The sequence below is a fragment of the Saccopteryx leptura genome, chromosome 2, assembly GCF_036850995.1.
Source record: "Saccopteryx leptura isolate mSacLep1 chromosome 2, mSacLep1_pri_phased_curated, whole genome shotgun sequence".
Taxonomy (NCBI): Eukaryota; Metazoa; Chordata; class Mammalia; order Chiroptera; family Emballonuridae; genus Saccopteryx; species Saccopteryx leptura.
In genome coordinates, this window is record NC_089504.1 from 271,464,413 (window position 1) to 271,481,597 (window position 17,185).

Here is a 17,185-nt window from a genome sequence, read left to right on the forward strand (position 1 = left end):
TAGTGATTCCATTGAGGTAATTCTAACCATGGAACACTACTGAAACAATAATTTTTAGAAGCTTGAAATACATTTAAAAATAAAGTACTAGCAACATGATTTCTTCCAGATATAGTTTGCATGATGATGATGATGTTCAAGGGGTCCTATTCAAGGTATCCTATTGTCAACTTGAACAAATGGAAAGTAATCATTTAGTCTGAATAAATTAATCAACATTGAATTTAAAAATTTGTTTCCTACCACACAAAGGCACAAAGCTAGACACTGGGAAAACAATAATGAAAGAGACAGGTGATGTGGAACCCCTAATTTCAGCAGGCAACCTGAAACATAAAACATCCAGGCTTGTCCCAATGTAGTGTGCACTGTGACAGAAGCATACATATGGCGGAAGACACAATGAATTGTAAAGTGGGTTAAGAGTGAGGGTATGAGTCCTTCACTATCTTACCTGGATGAGGGATGAATATGATCAAATAGACACAGAGAAAGGAAAAGCATAAACAAAAAAAAGCGTGACTTTGTATGTGTGAGGTTGCACAGTGCATCCTTCCAAGAAGGTGAGTCCCTCAGTAGGACTAGTAAAATAGCTGACAGGGGAGGCGTATGGGATGGGCCCTGAGGGAGTAATAAGAGGTGAGAATGGAAAAGAGTAGCACCCTCTAAAACTTCTCTCTTTCAGTGGAGAATAGCTTTCTACTAGCCTCTCCTAGAGATGCACTGTGTGTGGTCTGTAGTGTGGACTCTGGAGCCTCAAGTCCCTGTGCTGCCACTTGCCAGCCCAGTAATCTAAGGCAGATTGTTTAACCTCTCCATCTATAAAATATGGGTAACAATACAGTCCTTGTAAGGTCTTTGTGACTACTGAATGAGTTAATGCATGTAAAGCACTGACAAGAAGGCCTAGGAAGGCCCTGGCCGGTTGGCTCAGTGGTAGAGCATCGGCCTGGCGTGCAGGAGTCCCGGGTTCGATTCCCGGCCAGGGCACACAGGAGAAGCGCCCATCTGCTTCTCCACCCCACCCCCTCTCCTTCCTCTCTGTCTCCTTCTTCCCCTCCCGCAGCCAAGGCTCCACTGGAGCCGAGTTTGCCCAGGCGCTGAGGATGGCTCTGTGGCCCCTGCCTCAGGCGCTAGAATGGCTCTGATTGCAGTAGAGCGATGCCCCAGATGGGCAGAGCATCGCCCCCTGGTGGGCCTGCCGGGTGCATCCCGGTCGGGCGCATGCAGGAGTCTGTCTGACTGCCTCCCGGTTTCCAACTTCAGAAAAATACAAAAAAAAAAAAAAGGCCTAGAAATGGAAAGTAAGCTATTATTATTATTAATTATATTATTAACATAATCAGCAATAATGCTATTTTTTTAGTTCTTCTATTAGGAAAATGCCGTTTTAAATGTAAATTTTCCTATCCGTAAGTGTACGACATGACTTCATAGGCTCTGTCAGTGGAGAGACTTGCTGAAATAGCTTTCTCAAAAATATCTAAGAATACTCATCCACTACAGTGCCTGAGAACCTACCACTAGGAAGTTCTCTATAAAATGTTAATACTTTAGGAAGAGAGAACACAGTTTTCAGCCATAAGCATCTCAGCATGAATTAATTTACCACGGTAGGCAGAAAGGACAGGGCTTAGCCAGTAAATTCCGTGTTGCATGGGTGAGAAAGAAGGTTCTAGCTTCAAGTGTTGTCTGCTGGGAGAGTGAGGTCTTCCCTATGGGAACTAGGGATCATTTTGGTATTAAGTGGAGGAAAAGGGAAATTAGTTGAGGAGTAGAGTGGCCCAGAGGAGAAGGGAGAATTGTTTACTTAATATTGCTTAAGGCCAACCTTGTTCATGAAAAGTTGCTGAAATGGCTTCGATAAAAATGCAGTGAAGCCATGATATGACCCAACTTATCCAAAAATATTAAGGTTATAAGCCCTAATACATTTTATATAAAATGATTACCAATACTAACATAGAAGAAAACATATTTTTAATATATAATACATTCACATATATTTTCTTTTTCTGTTTGAAGTGAAAGCTGACAACAGTCAGAACGCATGACTCTCTTGGGGTGCTCATTTCTAGGCTGCAACTGTTTCTAGTGATGTGGGGTGCCTGGGCCAAGTCATTGTATGCTTACAACACTGCCTGCCGATGAGGTTTCCCTGTAGAGAGAAAATAGCTCATTGGAGCTTTGGTGCAGAAGCTGGCACAGGTAGGTGAAATGTTTTTATAGTTGCCACCAGGAAAAAGAGAGGGCCCCAGGGGGGTTCTCCTGCCCAAGGGAGCCCCTCCCTGGTTATAATTGGTTGTGAATATGTGGACCAGATGGGTGGAATTAAACCTTCTAAGGTGGTGTGATTAGATTGTTTTAAAATATCTGGAGACTCTAGGAAATGTGAGAAGTCATTTTTTTTTCCCAAAGGTCCATCCTCTTGTGGTTCAAATGTGAGTTTTTGAAACTGAAACTGTAACGCTTGTGGCTATAGGGTGGGGTCTGTTTTCCTTTCTCCTATTGGGGTGTATATGAAGATTCTGAATTTCTTGACTTATTGTTGGAATGTTGGTAAAAATGGCTCTAAGGTAAAAGACAGGGGGCTAGTCACCGAAGAAAGTCTTTACTTTCTACATATCTGTCTACCTTGAAGTACTGGCCTTCCCAATGTTCCTGTTATACCCATTCAGAGCATTTACACATCTGTCTGCCTGTGGCGTTGTGGAAATGAGCTATTGAAAAATTTCATGAGGCTGCTTAAGTGGGTTGAGGACAAAAATAAGTATAGGCAAGAGGAAAGTATTATATAGAAAGTGAAAGAGTACAAAATATTTACCTAAAATGAACTCTGAAATGGAATATAAGCATCATGTGATATTGTTCCCTGAAAAAGTCAGCCCAGATATAGTTTCTTATGCATCGTAGGTACTGAGTTATCTTGAAACGGAATGTGCTTCAGTGGTTAAGGAAGTTGAAAAGATAAGCCCCCTCCTTTACCATGGGGGGGGGGCATATCTACACTTGGAACATAATGTATTGCTCTGTTTGCTTAGCTTCAAGAAAAGTCTGATGAGGTTTGGAGCCAGTCAAGAGAACAGCTGAAATAATAAAAATTAAGGCTTCTATGTCCCTTCCATCAGGACCTACTTAAATGGCAAATTCTGCAGTATAAACAGTATGAGGAGGATGTTATGAGTGAATTGTGTCCCCCTAAAGTTCATACATTGAAGCCCTGACCCTCAGAAGCTCAGAAGGTGACTACCTTTGGAAATAGGGCCTTTGAAAGGGTAATTAAATAACACGGGGTCATTAGGTGGACCCTAATCCAATGTGACTGGTATTCTTATGAGAAGATATTAGAGCACATAGAGAGGACATCAGACTCATGCACACACAGAGATGACCATGTGAATGACGCAGGGTGAAGATGACTAGCTGCAGGCCAAGGACAGAGGCCTCAGAAAAAACACCCTGCCAATACCTGGATCTTAGACTTCTAGCCTCCAGAACTGTGAGAAAATAAATTTCTGTTGCTTAAGTCACCCAGGCCATGGTATTTTGTTATGGCAGCCCCAGCAAACTAACACAGATGAGAACAGATATGAACAAAAAAATTAAAAATTATAAAGGATGTAGAAATGATGTGATAATCTCAAGATACCTTCAGGTCAGGGTTTCTTACAGCAGGGTCTGCATACTACCTGCGTCAGAAACACCTATTAACGTTTCTTAAAAGGCAGGTTTCTAGGCCCTTCTGGTCTAGAGTATTAAAATTTTCTGGTTGTGAGGCCCAGGAATCAATCTTTTCAAAAGACACCCCAAGTAATGTTTTTGCATACTAAAGCGTGAGTGAGATCCACTATACAAGGCCCTGCCCAACTTCTGGTTCTTTTCTGCACCTCACTGGCTGATACTAATTACATCTCGGCAAGCTCTGGTGTATCTGGCGCTCTGGCAGATGATCTGTGGTCCAGGAACCAGGTATACATCTCATCTATGTTGTATCTCTCCAGGTGTCAACCAGTGTTTACCAGCATGTGGGGGAATGCTGAATAGGATGGACCAAATGAAACTCTTAGCGGAGTTTACTCTTGATTCTAGGAAGAAAGATGTGCCTCATCTATTTTACTTAAGACTACAATTACATATTTTGAGCAATAATCCACAGTACATATATTATTCCTCTCATGATATTTATTTAAAGATGCTATTACCTTGACATCTAAATTCTTAGAGGGAATACAGGGAACAGAAAGAGCATATCTAACTTTTGTTATGCATCAGTTGAACTTATATGGAAAGTTCTCTGACAGGGCCTGGTGCCTTTTTTAAGCCCTGTATAGTTAAAATATAATATCAATGAAATAGGTAAATAACACATAAATAAACACAAATAATAATAATAATAAATGGAAAGGAATTGAATTATTTCAGCGAGGCTCTCTGCTTTCCTGTATTTCTTCATTACTGAAGGGAATAGGAGAAGAAAGTGTTCTTTCATATAATGTAAGGAGAAATTTATTTTCCTAATCCATGAACCAAAGAGAAACTGAAGCTACAGTGCAAGAGAGAAGTAGTTGAGATTTCAAAGCAAACACAGTGACAAACATTTTCAAATAGGTGACATTCTGATTTAAATATTTATGGCAGGTCACTAGGAACGTGTAAAAATTGCCCTCCTCCCCATTTACAAATTCATTAAAGGCTGTAACAAGCTTTTATAAGTTTATTTTCTAAACTGAAATGTAGACAGGCCATTTGAAAATGTTCAGGTAGGCAGGTCACTGGGCTGTTTCTCTATGTTCCTTCCGGTGGTCCATCCTTGAAATTGAATGCCGCTCGGATCCCAGGAGTTACTAAGCCTGTCCAGGTGTACCTATGCTATGGCCACCGATTTTTGATCATTTAATGGCATGCGCTGCCTAAATGCTTTTCCCTCCTTGACAAACTTAATTTTAGTGTCTTTTTGTAGGCTATTTATTAATTTCCACTGTATTCCCCCTCCCCTTTTTTTTGAGGGGACGGGGACGGGAGGATGGATGGGGAATTGCAGTTGCTAATGTTTCAGGTGTTTTCCAGAAACAAGAATTCTGGCACTTAAAATGAATTGACTTTAAACTCTAGAACTTGATGCTCTGGAGAAAGTCAGAAGAAAAGCCTGGAGAGCCACTGGGTTTCATTAGCAAAGAGGACATCTTCAGTCTTCAAGGAAACAGCTTCCCAGTTTGGGCAGTGCTCGGCTATAGAGAGGAGAGCCCTAACAATGAAAAACGGCTGTTTGGGCTGAACCGGGGCTCTCGATTTGGACCGAAGCGCTCCTCGTGTGGTGGAAGGATTGGTGCTCATTCCGGGACTTGACCGAGAGGCCCTTCTCCTCGGTTCTGGCCTCAGCGAGGTCCCGGCCCGGGGGCCAGGCAGCCCCAAGGGCCTTGACCCGCGGCCGGCTCGGGGGCGCCGGGTGGTGGCGGGACGAGCGAGCCAGGCGGCGGCGGCTGCGCCTTCATTAGAGGGCGCTCTGGGGGCGGCTCCGCCGCAGTCCCGACTCCCGCCGCTTCCTCCCCGTCGCCCCTCCCCACCAGCCCGGCGGACGCTGCCGGCCGTGGGGACCGAGTCTCCGCGCCGCCGGGGACGGGCGCGGAACACGCCGCAGCCGGAGCGAGGCCGGGTCCCGCCGCCGCCTCCCGCCGCCGGCTATGCATTCTTCCGGCCCCTCTGGCTCCCGCAGCCCGGGCCGGGACCCGGCCAGCCCGAGGTAACTCCCGGCTCGGCGGGCGCAGGCCCCGGGGCTGCGGCGGCGCCGGGCCCGGGGAGGCGCTGGGGGGTGGGGAGGGGTGTCGTCGTCGTGCGCCCGGGGGAGGCGGCGGCGGCGGCGGCATGAGGGACCGGGGGCGGTAGGCCCCGAGGAGGAGGCGGGAGCGCGGGGCGTCCGCCCGCCTCCCCGGGACCCGCCCCGGTGACAGGTCCGGCCTCTGAGTCCCCGCCGTCCCTCTGTCCTCAGGCATCCGTGAGGGCAGTAGGGCGCCCGCTTGCGCCGCGCGTCGGCCGCCGCCGCGTCCATGACCGCGAACCCTCGACCAGCGACACCCGCCGCCGCCGCCGCGTCCGCGCGCCCTGCGCCGCCGGTCCCCGGGCCCGCTCGGCCCCGCGCTCCACCGCCCGCGAGGTGAGCCCGGCGCGCGGGCCAGGACCGCCGCCCCGACCGCGTCTCCACCGCTGCGGGCTCCACCCGCCTGCTGAGCGCAGTCGTCGCCTCTGCTTCTCCGCTTCTTTCATCATCGCCTGCTCCCCGGCCCTCCGGTCGGAGACTTCATTCCCACCATCCCTGTTCCCCTCGCCTTTGCCTCCTTCTGGCTTTTGGTCCCCTCCCCCTGCTTCTGTCCTTCCTCCTTTCCGCCTTATCGCCCACTTTCTTCCTCTCACCTTTCTGTCCTTTTTCTAGGCCCCTCTCCTTTTTTACTTAAAAAAAAGAAAAAGAAAAAAGGAAAACAAAACCCCCCCTTTGCCATAGAGGATCATTTTTAGCGGAACTCTTTTTGCTCATGCGAGAGACCTTTGGCAGGAATGAATCAGTGTGCAGGAATGATGTTGGAGAGGGTACCAGGTTTCCGGAATCTGGGAAATCTGATCGAGAGGTTTCAGTCTTCTTGTCAGTCATGTCCTCAGTTTGGAGAGACTGAGAGTGTCTGAAGGAAGTGGGTCTATTTGTCTTCCTTAAAGTCAATCAGAAGACTGCAGTGAGACGCGGTGCGGGGACGGCCACCGCTTAGTTAGTGGGGATATAGCATTATCATTTGCTAAATATATTATGACATACCCTGTGCCTCTGTGAACAGCTCCCTTGACCTTGTGCGGCTCCTCCTCCCTCGCTCTCTGTCCCCCTCTGGAATTTCCCGGAGAGATCGCCGAGGTACTACACCGGCAAGGTTCAGACCCTCGATTTTCTTTTCTTTTATTTATTTTTTGTGCTAGAGACGATTTCTATGTTGATGACTATTTCGATGTTTAAAATCTATTTTCCTTTTTAAGTGAATTTTCCTTTCATCCCAGAAAGACAGGACGGACTCCAATGTGAGAATGGCTGTGACTTTGGAGGAAGCTCCGTGGCTGGGCTGGATCTTGGTGAAAGCCCTGATGAGGTTCGCCTTCATGGTCGCCAACAACCTGGTTGCAATTTCATCCTACGTCTGCTATGTGATTGTACTTCAGCCCCTTCGAGTGCTGGACAGTAAGCGCTTCTGGTACATTGAAGGAATCATGTATAAATGGCTTTTAGGCATGGTGGCTTCTTGGGGATGGTATGCTGGATATACAGGTAAGAGTGAGAGCACTTTTGTTTGATGTACAGTAAATGAAGAAATGTGTAATGTTGTGCTTAATTCAGGAGCCATGATTAAATATATATATATATATGTATATATATTACATGTTGGGTTGATGATGAGCTTTAATGCTTGGACTCTTGAAAAAATAAATAGAAAACAGTCCTATTGAGTTTTTTCTTTAGAATCCCAATTAATAAAGATATTTTCAGAAGTATAATTTCATAATTATGTTTTAATATCTTCAATATGTTATTTATTTGACTGACAGTGAAACTGGTCTGAAAAGGCTCTGCTAGAGAAATAGGACTGGGTTATATAGAACATAAGGGCTTATAAAATAAAGAAGTAAGACATTTAGCTCCTAAACATTGGGATTTAGAAAAAGGACTGAGCCAAACAGTGGTTTTCTTTTCTATTACGTACATTTATTTTGGTTACTAGAATCTCGGTTTTATCTCATAAATATGTATTAGAATATTAAATATAAATATTAGGTTTAATCAGTGTTAATCTAATTTATCTTCTGAGTGTCTTTCAGTATATTTTTATTTCTGCCTTTAAATTGCATGCTGGGAGGTAGGAGCAGTGCTGTTCTGAAGTGGACTTTTAGAGAACTAAATGAGAAGTAATGTTTATTTTATGTTTTGAAGCCTTATATGCTTTGAGAACTTGTGCCTCTGCTATGGAAATTGTGTATTTAATTGACTTTTCCCCCCTAAGAATTAGGAGGATGAAAAAGCATTGAGGTCTCTAGCACTTGTCTCAGACGTTGAGGCTTTTATCTTGGGATTTTATAACTGATAGACTCTTAGAGATCCCCCTGTAGGTGCTGTGGTCAGTGGAGTCTGTAGTTTGTAGCTTGGCTGAGTGAGGAGGGTACTCTCAGGGTCGAACAGCACGGCAGTTCCCCATTTTAGATTCTCTGTCTACCTCTTTGCTGTCCAGGCTGCACCTGCAGATTTTATCAGACACATGGGAAAAGGACTGATAGCACCCAGCTTTTATGGGGCCTGACAGGCTCTTGCTGGGTCAGAGTGCTCTCAGTTGCCCAGGTGATGCCTTTTCTCCTTCTGGCAATGCCATTTATTATTCTGGAAGACCTGAAGCCCCAGGGTAGTGTATGCATTGCTTCCTTGTCATGTGTCTTACCGAGATCCCAGTGCTTTTTGGATACGGTAGGTGAGCTTCTAGTCCTTGTATGAGAACTTGTAGCAGTAATGGTGATAGAGGTGAATGGAGTTCTCATCTATGGTGTTGAAGACGTACCTGAATCATACTGCTGTTTTAGAATTGCTTTGCTTTGTATAGTTTGAGCTTCCCCAGATATCTTACGTGGTACTAGTGGCTTTGCTCTTCATATGGTGTACTTAAGTTGCTTGTTTTAAAGGAGCTCATAGTATTTTTAGATATAAGTTCTAGAAGTTCATTCTACTTAATCATGATGAAATTACTGAAATTTTTGTGCTTGTGTGTGTGCTATAAGTGTTAGCATTGATGAGAAGCTGAAAAAAATTTTTTTGGACATTGACCTTGAGATCATAAGAAGTGCAATTTTAAGTGCTGCTTGAAGTGAAAGTTATCCTATGGTCCCAGCATAGCTGCAATGTATGTATTTATAAGGCTATGTTCTTGGGGTATTTCTTCCTTGCTGACTATAGAACTGCACAGTTTCTTCTGCCACCTGCTTGGAAAGTGGTCTCCACATGGTCTGCATAGTTCAGGCTCTCTGAAGCATCTCCTCTCTTCAGGCTGCTGCGCTTTGAACATTTGATCAGTTCGTCTTATTTAGGAATAGGATATTTTAGTGTGTTTATTTTAAATGGTGTTTCTATAGGTAGAACACTTTCAGGGGTCTGGTCAGGGCTTGATCATAACAGAACACAGGTAAGGGGTCAAACAAATGTAGGAATGACTTTCATTGAAAGCTGCAGCTGGGTCTAAAGAAGCAAGCATAAGCAGGGGTTGGTGAGCAGATGTACCCGTCAAAGTGTCTAGGACAGCGATTTCCCACCTTTTTCATCTCATGGCACATGTAAACTAATTACTAAAATTCTGCAGCACACCCAAAAGTATATATTTTTTGCTGATCTGACCAAAAAATAGAGATATAATTTTCATTTATTCACACCAGATGGCTATTGTGTTGGCTGTTGTCATTTTTGACTTTGACAGTGGGGAAAAGGAGTTGGTGCCTCTGACTGGACAGTCAGGTAGTGCGTGTTTTAAAAATTCTTGTGGCCCACCAGTGTGCCTGCCGTGGCGCTCTGGGTGAAAATCGCTGGTCCAGGAGGTTATATTAACCTTTGTATGAATTTACATGTTTCATTTCTTCCCTTTGTATCAAGAGGAAGAGGGTTTAAGTTTTTTCCTGTTCCTTTTCCCCCCTCTTTTCCCGATGCTTAAGTTTCACAGATGGGAAATTGCATGTTGCCAAAGGAATTCTGCTCAGCAGTCTAATCTGTTCATGTTTTAGAATAGAAATTGCCAAACTTTGTTGAAAAAACCACTGCCAAGGAAACCTTAAATATGAATTAAATATTAATTAGGAAGCTGAAAAGTGAATAGTGGTTTAGAATACCATTTTTTTCAAAATGTGACATTCAGTCTAAGACAAGTCAATTATGGCTCTGCTGCTGAGGACTTAATGTTGATTATCAATCCTCTACTGCCCCATATGGTAGTTTCTAGCCTACGTGGCTATTTAAATTTAAATTAATTAAAATGAAATAACATTTAAAATTCAGGTTCTCAGTCACACCTACCACATTTCAAGTGCTCCCTGCTGGGTGGCTGGTGACTGCTGTGTTGGATGGTCCGGATACAGAACACTTCCATCATCACAGGAAGTTCTGGTGGGCAGAGCTGATTAATAGACAGTATGCCTTTTGCCTTTTTCTTAGGAAAAATGCATTTTCTCTTTATGAAAAAAATATTTTTCTAAACATAGTTCTAAGCAGCTTTCTTTTAGGAAAAACAGGAAAGTTCATCCAAGTTTTTTTTTTTGTTTTTTTTTTTAAGTGAGGGGAGGGGGGATTGTGAGACAGACTTCCACATACACCGCAACTGGGATCTACCCAGCAACTCCCGTCTGGGGCTGATGCTCGAATCAACCGAGCTATCCTCAGCACCTGGGGCTGACATTTGAAGCAGTCCAGCCACAGGTTGTGGGAGGAGAAGAGAGAGAGAAGCAGATGGTTGCTTCTCATGTGTGCCCTGAGGGGATTAAACCTGGGATATCCATATGCTGGGCTGATGCTCTATCCACTGAGCCAACCAGCCAGGGCCTCATTCAAGTTTTATAAAATTGTCTTCTAATTTGAGGCAAATGTCACACAAATGAGTCCTTGAGCCTGACCTGTGGTGGTGCAGTGGATAAAGCGTCGACCTGGAAATGCTGAGGTCGCCGGTTCGAAACCCTGGGCTTGCCTGGTCAAGGCACATATGGGAGTTGATGCTTCCAGCTCCTCCCCCTTCTCTCTCTCTCTCTCTCTCTCTCTCTCTCTCTCTCTCTCCCCCTCTCTCTCTCCTCTCTAAAATGAATAAATAAAAAAAAAAATGAGTCCTTGAAACTCAGACATGCCTCTTGGTTGGGGAATGGTGAGGCTAGTAAGTCCAAGAACTTAAAAGAACCTTTTGTGCTTAATTTATGTTCTCAGAGCTGGAGTAGTGTCCCTGGAGACATAAGATAGAAAGGGTTTTTCTGGTCTTTCCACCACAGTCTGACTATATGTCTTTTAAGGGGAACACAATTATCAAAAGAACTCTGAGGACATTGGGGTTTGTTCTTCTCTAGCTTGAGACTAAGTAATGATGCTTGTTGGTATCACATTTCCTTTAGTGGTACCCCAACATCTCACATTAAGGAAAACATGAATACCACCTTAGCTCTCCTATTTCAAGGGCACACCAAAAGAGATACTAGCTTAATGAATGGTCCACTTCTGCATGCTTTATTCAGATCTGGGATAAATCACTATACTTCCCTCCCCACAATTTAAGTGAAGATTGGCAAATTTCCGAGAGAGATTTTTTAAAAAAATAAAATGTGTTTATTTAAAAGGTTATTTTAATTCTCATTTCACTTATTTTAATAAATGAATTTTAAAGTCTTTTACACAAAATTGTTTTAAAAAGTATTCATCGTAAGTGGAAGCACCAGAATTTCTGTATGGAATGGGAGTCTTTAGGATGACAGTGTAGCTGAAAGGGAGCTGAGGTGTCCGGGCACTTGCCACCAACCTGCTTTTGCTTAGCAAATGCTGTCTCCCTGAGTGGGTATTCACTTGGGTGGTTTTCTGGAAAGCTAATGGAGACTAGGTTTAGCGTCCGCCCACTCCCCAAGTGACAGCTGTCATGGCTCTGTGCTAGTCTTTGTGAGTTGTTTATTTGATAGCATTTTTACTGGGATACAAATTCATTGTGTGAGAAAAAAATATTAGGTATTATATCTGACCTTGAAATTCTAGAGAAATTTTAAAAAGTATATCTTCTAGACCAGTATTTCTCTACATTTTGATTGAGTCATAAAGCAATTTAATGTGTCAAGATGAACATTTTAAAAAAGTCAAGTACAATAGAATTAAACAGAAAAGATCTGAAATGTGTATACCTGTACCAGGAATGTATTGTGTACTGTGAGCTCTGTCAGCATTTGAAAAGCATTGTTCTAGTGGAAAGAGCAGGGCAATTTACAACTCTGGAGTCAGACATCTTGATCTAGCTTTAACATATGTACTCACTGTTGGGGGCTCTTCACAGATATCGATGTGGTCTTCCTTATGACCCCAGGGCCTGATGCTCACTGAGTGCTCCATAGTGTCTAACTTTTTCTTGAATGATCCCTTCTTTCTTTCTTGGACCCAGCTGAGGCGCTTTAGCTGCCTACCCTCCTAAAAGGTCTGATATCAAGGTTGTTGCAATCCAGAAATATAAATCCCAAACGGGATCATGTTTTTCACACACATAAATATAAATACGTATCCTAGAGTTCCACATTTGTTAATTTAACACACCTTTATTGAGCTTTTATTATGTGTGGGAACAGGTGCCCTGGAGGTGCTGAGATGCACAAGACATAATCGCTGGCTGTAAGGAGTTCACAGCAGCCTTGGTGGGGAAGACAGTGCACCAACAACGAACACCTGCTGGTATAAGCTCTCATGGACATGTGCCCTGGGATAAAAGAGGAAGGGCTCCTGGTCTCCCATCAGTGGTAGGGTAGGTGATAGCAGACAGGGCATAGGGATTTAAGGAAGAAGTGGTTTCACATTCCTTTTTCTTTTTTTCGTTAGGGAAATATTCCTGTGGGGCCAACTTTATCATAATTATAATAGATTTAAAAGACTTGAATAATGTGTCAGTTTGAAATTTATATCTGCGATGATAATATTAGCTAACATATATTGAAATATAAGACAAGTGTTCTCAGTGTTTCGGTCATTTTAACGCTCAGACCAGTCTTATCTGGTTGGTTCTATTATTATCCCCACTCTTAGTTATTGATGTTGAAATTGAAACACAGAGATTTCACAGTTACTTCCCCTTAAGCATTAACTGAGCTGATGTTGTCACAGGCTTATTTTTTGTATTTAAAGAGCCATTATTGATTTTTATATAATATTCCTGGAGGTTATCTCGATTTTTACTACCCATATGTTCTTTTGTTTCTTTGGCATAAAATCTCTTTTCAAAGCAACAACTCTTTAACACCTGAAAGCAATATCACAGTTATGGATTTCTGTAAGAAGTTAAAGAAATTGTTGCTTCATCGGAAGTATTTTTAGTGTACTGTAGATGATAAAACTCCTACTTTCTTAAGTTTCTGCTCTTACAGAGAATAACAGTTCAACTGGAATTTTAATTTTTGAGTGCTTGACAATAGATTCATCAGAGTGAGGAGTTACTATATAATGTTAGGTTGAAAACTGATCTTGACATAAATTCAGCCAAGGAGTTTTCAGTACGTATATTGTTTTGATTTTTATATGGAAAATATATCATTAAAGGTGGATATTACTAAATACTTTAAACTCAGCAGACTGGTGATACTTTAAATTTGATAACTGGTCATATATCAAAGATCGAATGTAACTGAGTAATTAATTTTAGATAGTTTTTCTTTTGAAAATATGTATTCATTCATGCAGACATACCACGTGCTTATTATAGAAGCACTTGAAGCAGTATTTGTAGTGCTTTAGGATCTGATTCAGAAAAAAAAAAAAAGACCTCAAATTCTGGAGTCAGAAAGCTGAGTGAAACAATTCCTATTTTATTTTTGTTTACATTTGCGTGGTATATCTTTGCCCATCCTTTTGTTTCTGAACTTTTCTAATGACTTTTTCTTAATTTTTTTTTTATATTTTATTTATTTATTTATTTAATTTTTATTTTTTGTACTTTTCTGAAGTTGGAAATAGGGAGGCAGTCAGACAGACTCCCGCATGTGCCCGACTGGTATCCACCCAGCATGTCCACCAGGGGGCAATGCTCTGCCCACCTGGGGCTTTGCTCTGCTGCAACCAGAGCCATTCCAGTGCCTGAGACAGAGGCCACAGAGCCATCCTCAGCGCCCGGGCCAACCCTGCTCCAATGGAGCCCTGGCTGCCGGAGGGGAAGAGAGAAACAGAGAGGGAGGGGGAAGGGTGGAGAAGCAGATTGGCGCTTCTCCTGTGTGCCCTGGCTGGGAATCGAACCTGGGACTTCTGCACACCAGGCCAATGCTCTACCACTGAGCCAACCGGCCAGGCTAATCTAATGACTTTGATTTAGATTTGTCTCTAATAATCCACATGGAGTTACGTCTCACTTTATGAGTCAATTTGAAAATCTCTTTCTTTTAATGAGTTGATTTCATTTATATTTATTGGCATGCCAGATATGTTTGTCAGTGCTCTGTCATTGTATTTTATTTTTTCTGATTTTATATATAAATTTTAAGTCTTTCACTGTGGAGTTTGTTTTTCTGTGCTTTTTATTGTGCTAATATTTACTAAGGCTTGTCTATTTGTCTTATTGGTTACTTTATATGATATCCTTAGTTCTCTATTGCTAATAACTATTAATTGTCTTTCAATGAACAAAGGTAAAATTTTTTTTTTTTTAATTTTTGAAAAATCTTTTTTGTTGACATTAGAGAGAGAGGGAGGGAGAGAGAAAGAGACATCAGTTTGTTGTTCTACTTATTTATGCACTCACTGGTTGATTCTTGTATGTGACCTAACTGGGGATCAAACCCACAACCTTGGCGTATCTAACCAACTGTACTACCTGGCTAGGGCTAAGGTAAAATTCTTTTTAAATCTTGTCTTCTCTCTTCCCTTTTCTCTTCTCCATCACCCAATTTTAGTCAATACTCCATATTATTTATTCACAGTAATATTTGCATTTGTACTATTATGCATGCTTGTATTTTCTATTACTTGCTTTGTGAGTTTTAAGGCTATCCATTTATTCTCAGCTGTTAAATCAAGGTAATCAGTTAGTTTTATACTTCCTGCTCACTTTCTCCTTTCAGTTTTTGTTATTTGCATTTATATATATATATATTTTTTTTTTTTTTTCATTTTTCTGAAGCTGGAAACGGGGAGAGACAGTCAGACAGACTCCCGCATGCGCCCGACCGGGATCCACCCGGCACGCCCACCATGGGGCGAAGCTCTGCCCACCAGGGGGCGATGCTCTGCCCATCCTGGGCGTCGCCATATTGCGACCAGAGCCACTCTAGCGCCTGGGGCAGAGGCCACAGAGCCATCCCCAGCGCCCGGGCCATCTTTGCTCCAATGGAGCCTTGGCTGCGGGAGGGGAAGAGAGAGACAGAGAGGAAAGTGCGGCGGAGGGGTGGAGAAGCAAATGGGCGCTTCTCCTGTGTGCCCTGGCCGGGAATCGAACCCGGGTCCTCCGCACGCTAGGTGCATTTATATTTTGTTAAGACCTATACTATTTATGTTTCATTTTATTACCCTTATTGCCTTCTGTTTTAGTCTTAATTCTTCAGTTAAGTATATATAGTGGTCACCCAGGCACTTCTGCCGAAAGTTTTCCCAGTCATCCTTTGGTTGGCTAAAGTTCATCCTATAATAGCGTCTCAATAAAGGGTCACGGGAACAACATAGGAATATTATTCTTACAACATTTTCAGAACTTTTTAAAATTGCTTTACACTTGATGGATAGCTTAGCAGGTAATAAAATTCTTGGCTCGCTCTTTCTTTCTTACATGTGTTATGCAGATGTCTCCTGGCATTAAATGTTGCTGTAGAGATGTGTGAAGCCAGCTTGAATATTTTCCCTGTTATTAATGATTTGGTCTTTTTTACCTATCTACCCAAAGGATTTTCTTTTTCTCTCTAATATTTAGTAACTTTACTGGGATATACTGGAGTAGGACATGCTGGCTCATGTGTGCCCTTTTAATATGTAGAGTCAAATCTGTTTTTATTTCAGGAAAGTTTTCTTTAATTTTTATCTTTAAATATTTATTTTAGTTTTCTGTTTTGGTGACCCTAATTACATGTCTGTTGGATATCCCTTTGTATATCCTTTTTTATCTATTGTTTTTTCTTTAATCCTTTTAAATACTTTTCATTTGTTTGTCTTTAATATCTCTTTCTATGGCTTTGCAGTGTCTTTTCTGTTTGTTCTACTTTCTGTCTCTTCTTCATTTTTCTTTTTTTTTTTTTTTTCATTTTTCTGAAGCTGGAAACAGGGAGAGACAGTCAGACAGACTCCCGCATGCGCCCGACCGGGATCCACCCGGCACGCCCACCAGGGGCGACACTCTGCCCACCAGGGGGGCGATGCTCTGCCCATCCTGGGCGTCGCCATGTTGCGACCAGAGCCACTCTAGCGCCTGAGGCAGAGGCCACAGAGCCATCCCCAGCGCCCGGGCCATCTTTGCTCCAATGGAGCCTTGGCTGCGGGAGGGGAAGAGAGAGACAGAGAGGAAAGCGCGACAGAGGGGTGGAGAAGCAAATGAGCGCTTCTCCTGTGTGCCCTGGCCGGGAATCGAACCCGGGTCCTCCGCACGCTAGGCCGACGCTCTACCGCTGAGCCAACCGGCCAGGGCTCTTCTTCATTTTTCTTATGGTCTTGTTTATTCTTTTGTTTCTTTCTGGAGTTCTTGCTTTCCCTATTCCTGTTGCCTAGACATTTCTTCCTTGAGTTTTTATGCTTTATTGATTTTCTTAGATTCATGCAATAATATTTAGTTACAACTTTTGTCTCCATTGTAATATTTTTCTAGTGAATATTCTTTGACACTTGGTACATTGTGCTGCTCATTTCATATTTCTTATAGTGTCTCTTAAGTCAGTGCTATGCCAGCCACCTTTTATTCCCTGTACAGCTCGTGCTCGACTTACAACCACAATTGGTTCCGACAGACTGGTCGTAACAGATTTGGTCATAAGTTTAGTAGGCTATATGTACAGTACTGTGAAATGATGTTATAAAAATCTTTAAGTCATACTTTATCATAATTTTCTTTCATTATTGTACCGAGTCTGGGATAACAGTTGAAATGGTGCACGTGGAAATGGTAGTGCTGCCGGAAGCTGATCCGCACTGTCGTACGCCCGGCTGGGCAACGCTTGCGCTGCCAGACGCGGAGCAGTCGTAGCTAGCAATTGTGGTCATAAAGTTGAATGGTCATAAATTGCATAGGTTGTAAGTCGATCAATACCTGTAATTTCATGAATTGGACTTTCCTCAGTTATCGTAGGAGGTATGGGTAGGGCCAGGGTAGATTTCTAGATTTCTGCCCCAGAGAGTGTCCTCTTTTACATATGGTGCCTGGGTGTGTTTTTCTGTGTTGCCACAAGTCCTCTGCCTCTACAGACTGAGTCTGGGAGGCTTTTTGCTACCAATTCTGAACTT

At 42.9% G+C, this 17,185-nt stretch overlaps 2 protein-coding genes across 4 annotated transcripts in view; one reads left to right on the plus strand and one right to left on the minus strand.

Moving 5' to 3' along the window:
* Positions 1-17,185, plus strand: part of LPGAT1 (lysophosphatidylglycerol acyltransferase 1) — a 113,924-nt gene that overhangs the window by 37,890 nt on the left and 58,849 nt on the right. Inside the window, exons 1-3 of one of the 3 annotated variants that reach the window (XM_066361799.1) lie at positions 5,536-5,740; positions 5,987-6,151; positions 7,036-7,300. In XM_066361799.1, coding sequence (XP_066217896.1) covers positions 7,063-7,300 — 238 coding nt within the window. In that variant the 5' untranslated portion in view covers positions 5,536-5,740; positions 5,987-6,151; positions 7,036-7,062. Of the gene's footprint in view, positions 1-5,535; positions 5,741-5,986; positions 6,152-7,035; positions 7,301-17,185 lie in introns of those variants that run through there. The other 2 variants (XM_066361801.1, XM_066361800.1) reach the window with 2 other exon arrangements.
* On the minus strand, positions 5,376-6,643 carry LOC136391984 (basic proline-rich protein-like). Its single transcript, XM_066363939.1, has 2 exons — positions 6,492-6,643; positions 5,376-6,201 (listed from the first exon to the last, which is right to left on the minus strand). Exons 1-2 carry the CDS (start codon positions 6,641-6,643, stop codon positions 5,376-5,378), a joined length of 978 nt encoding a protein of 325 aa, XP_066220036.1.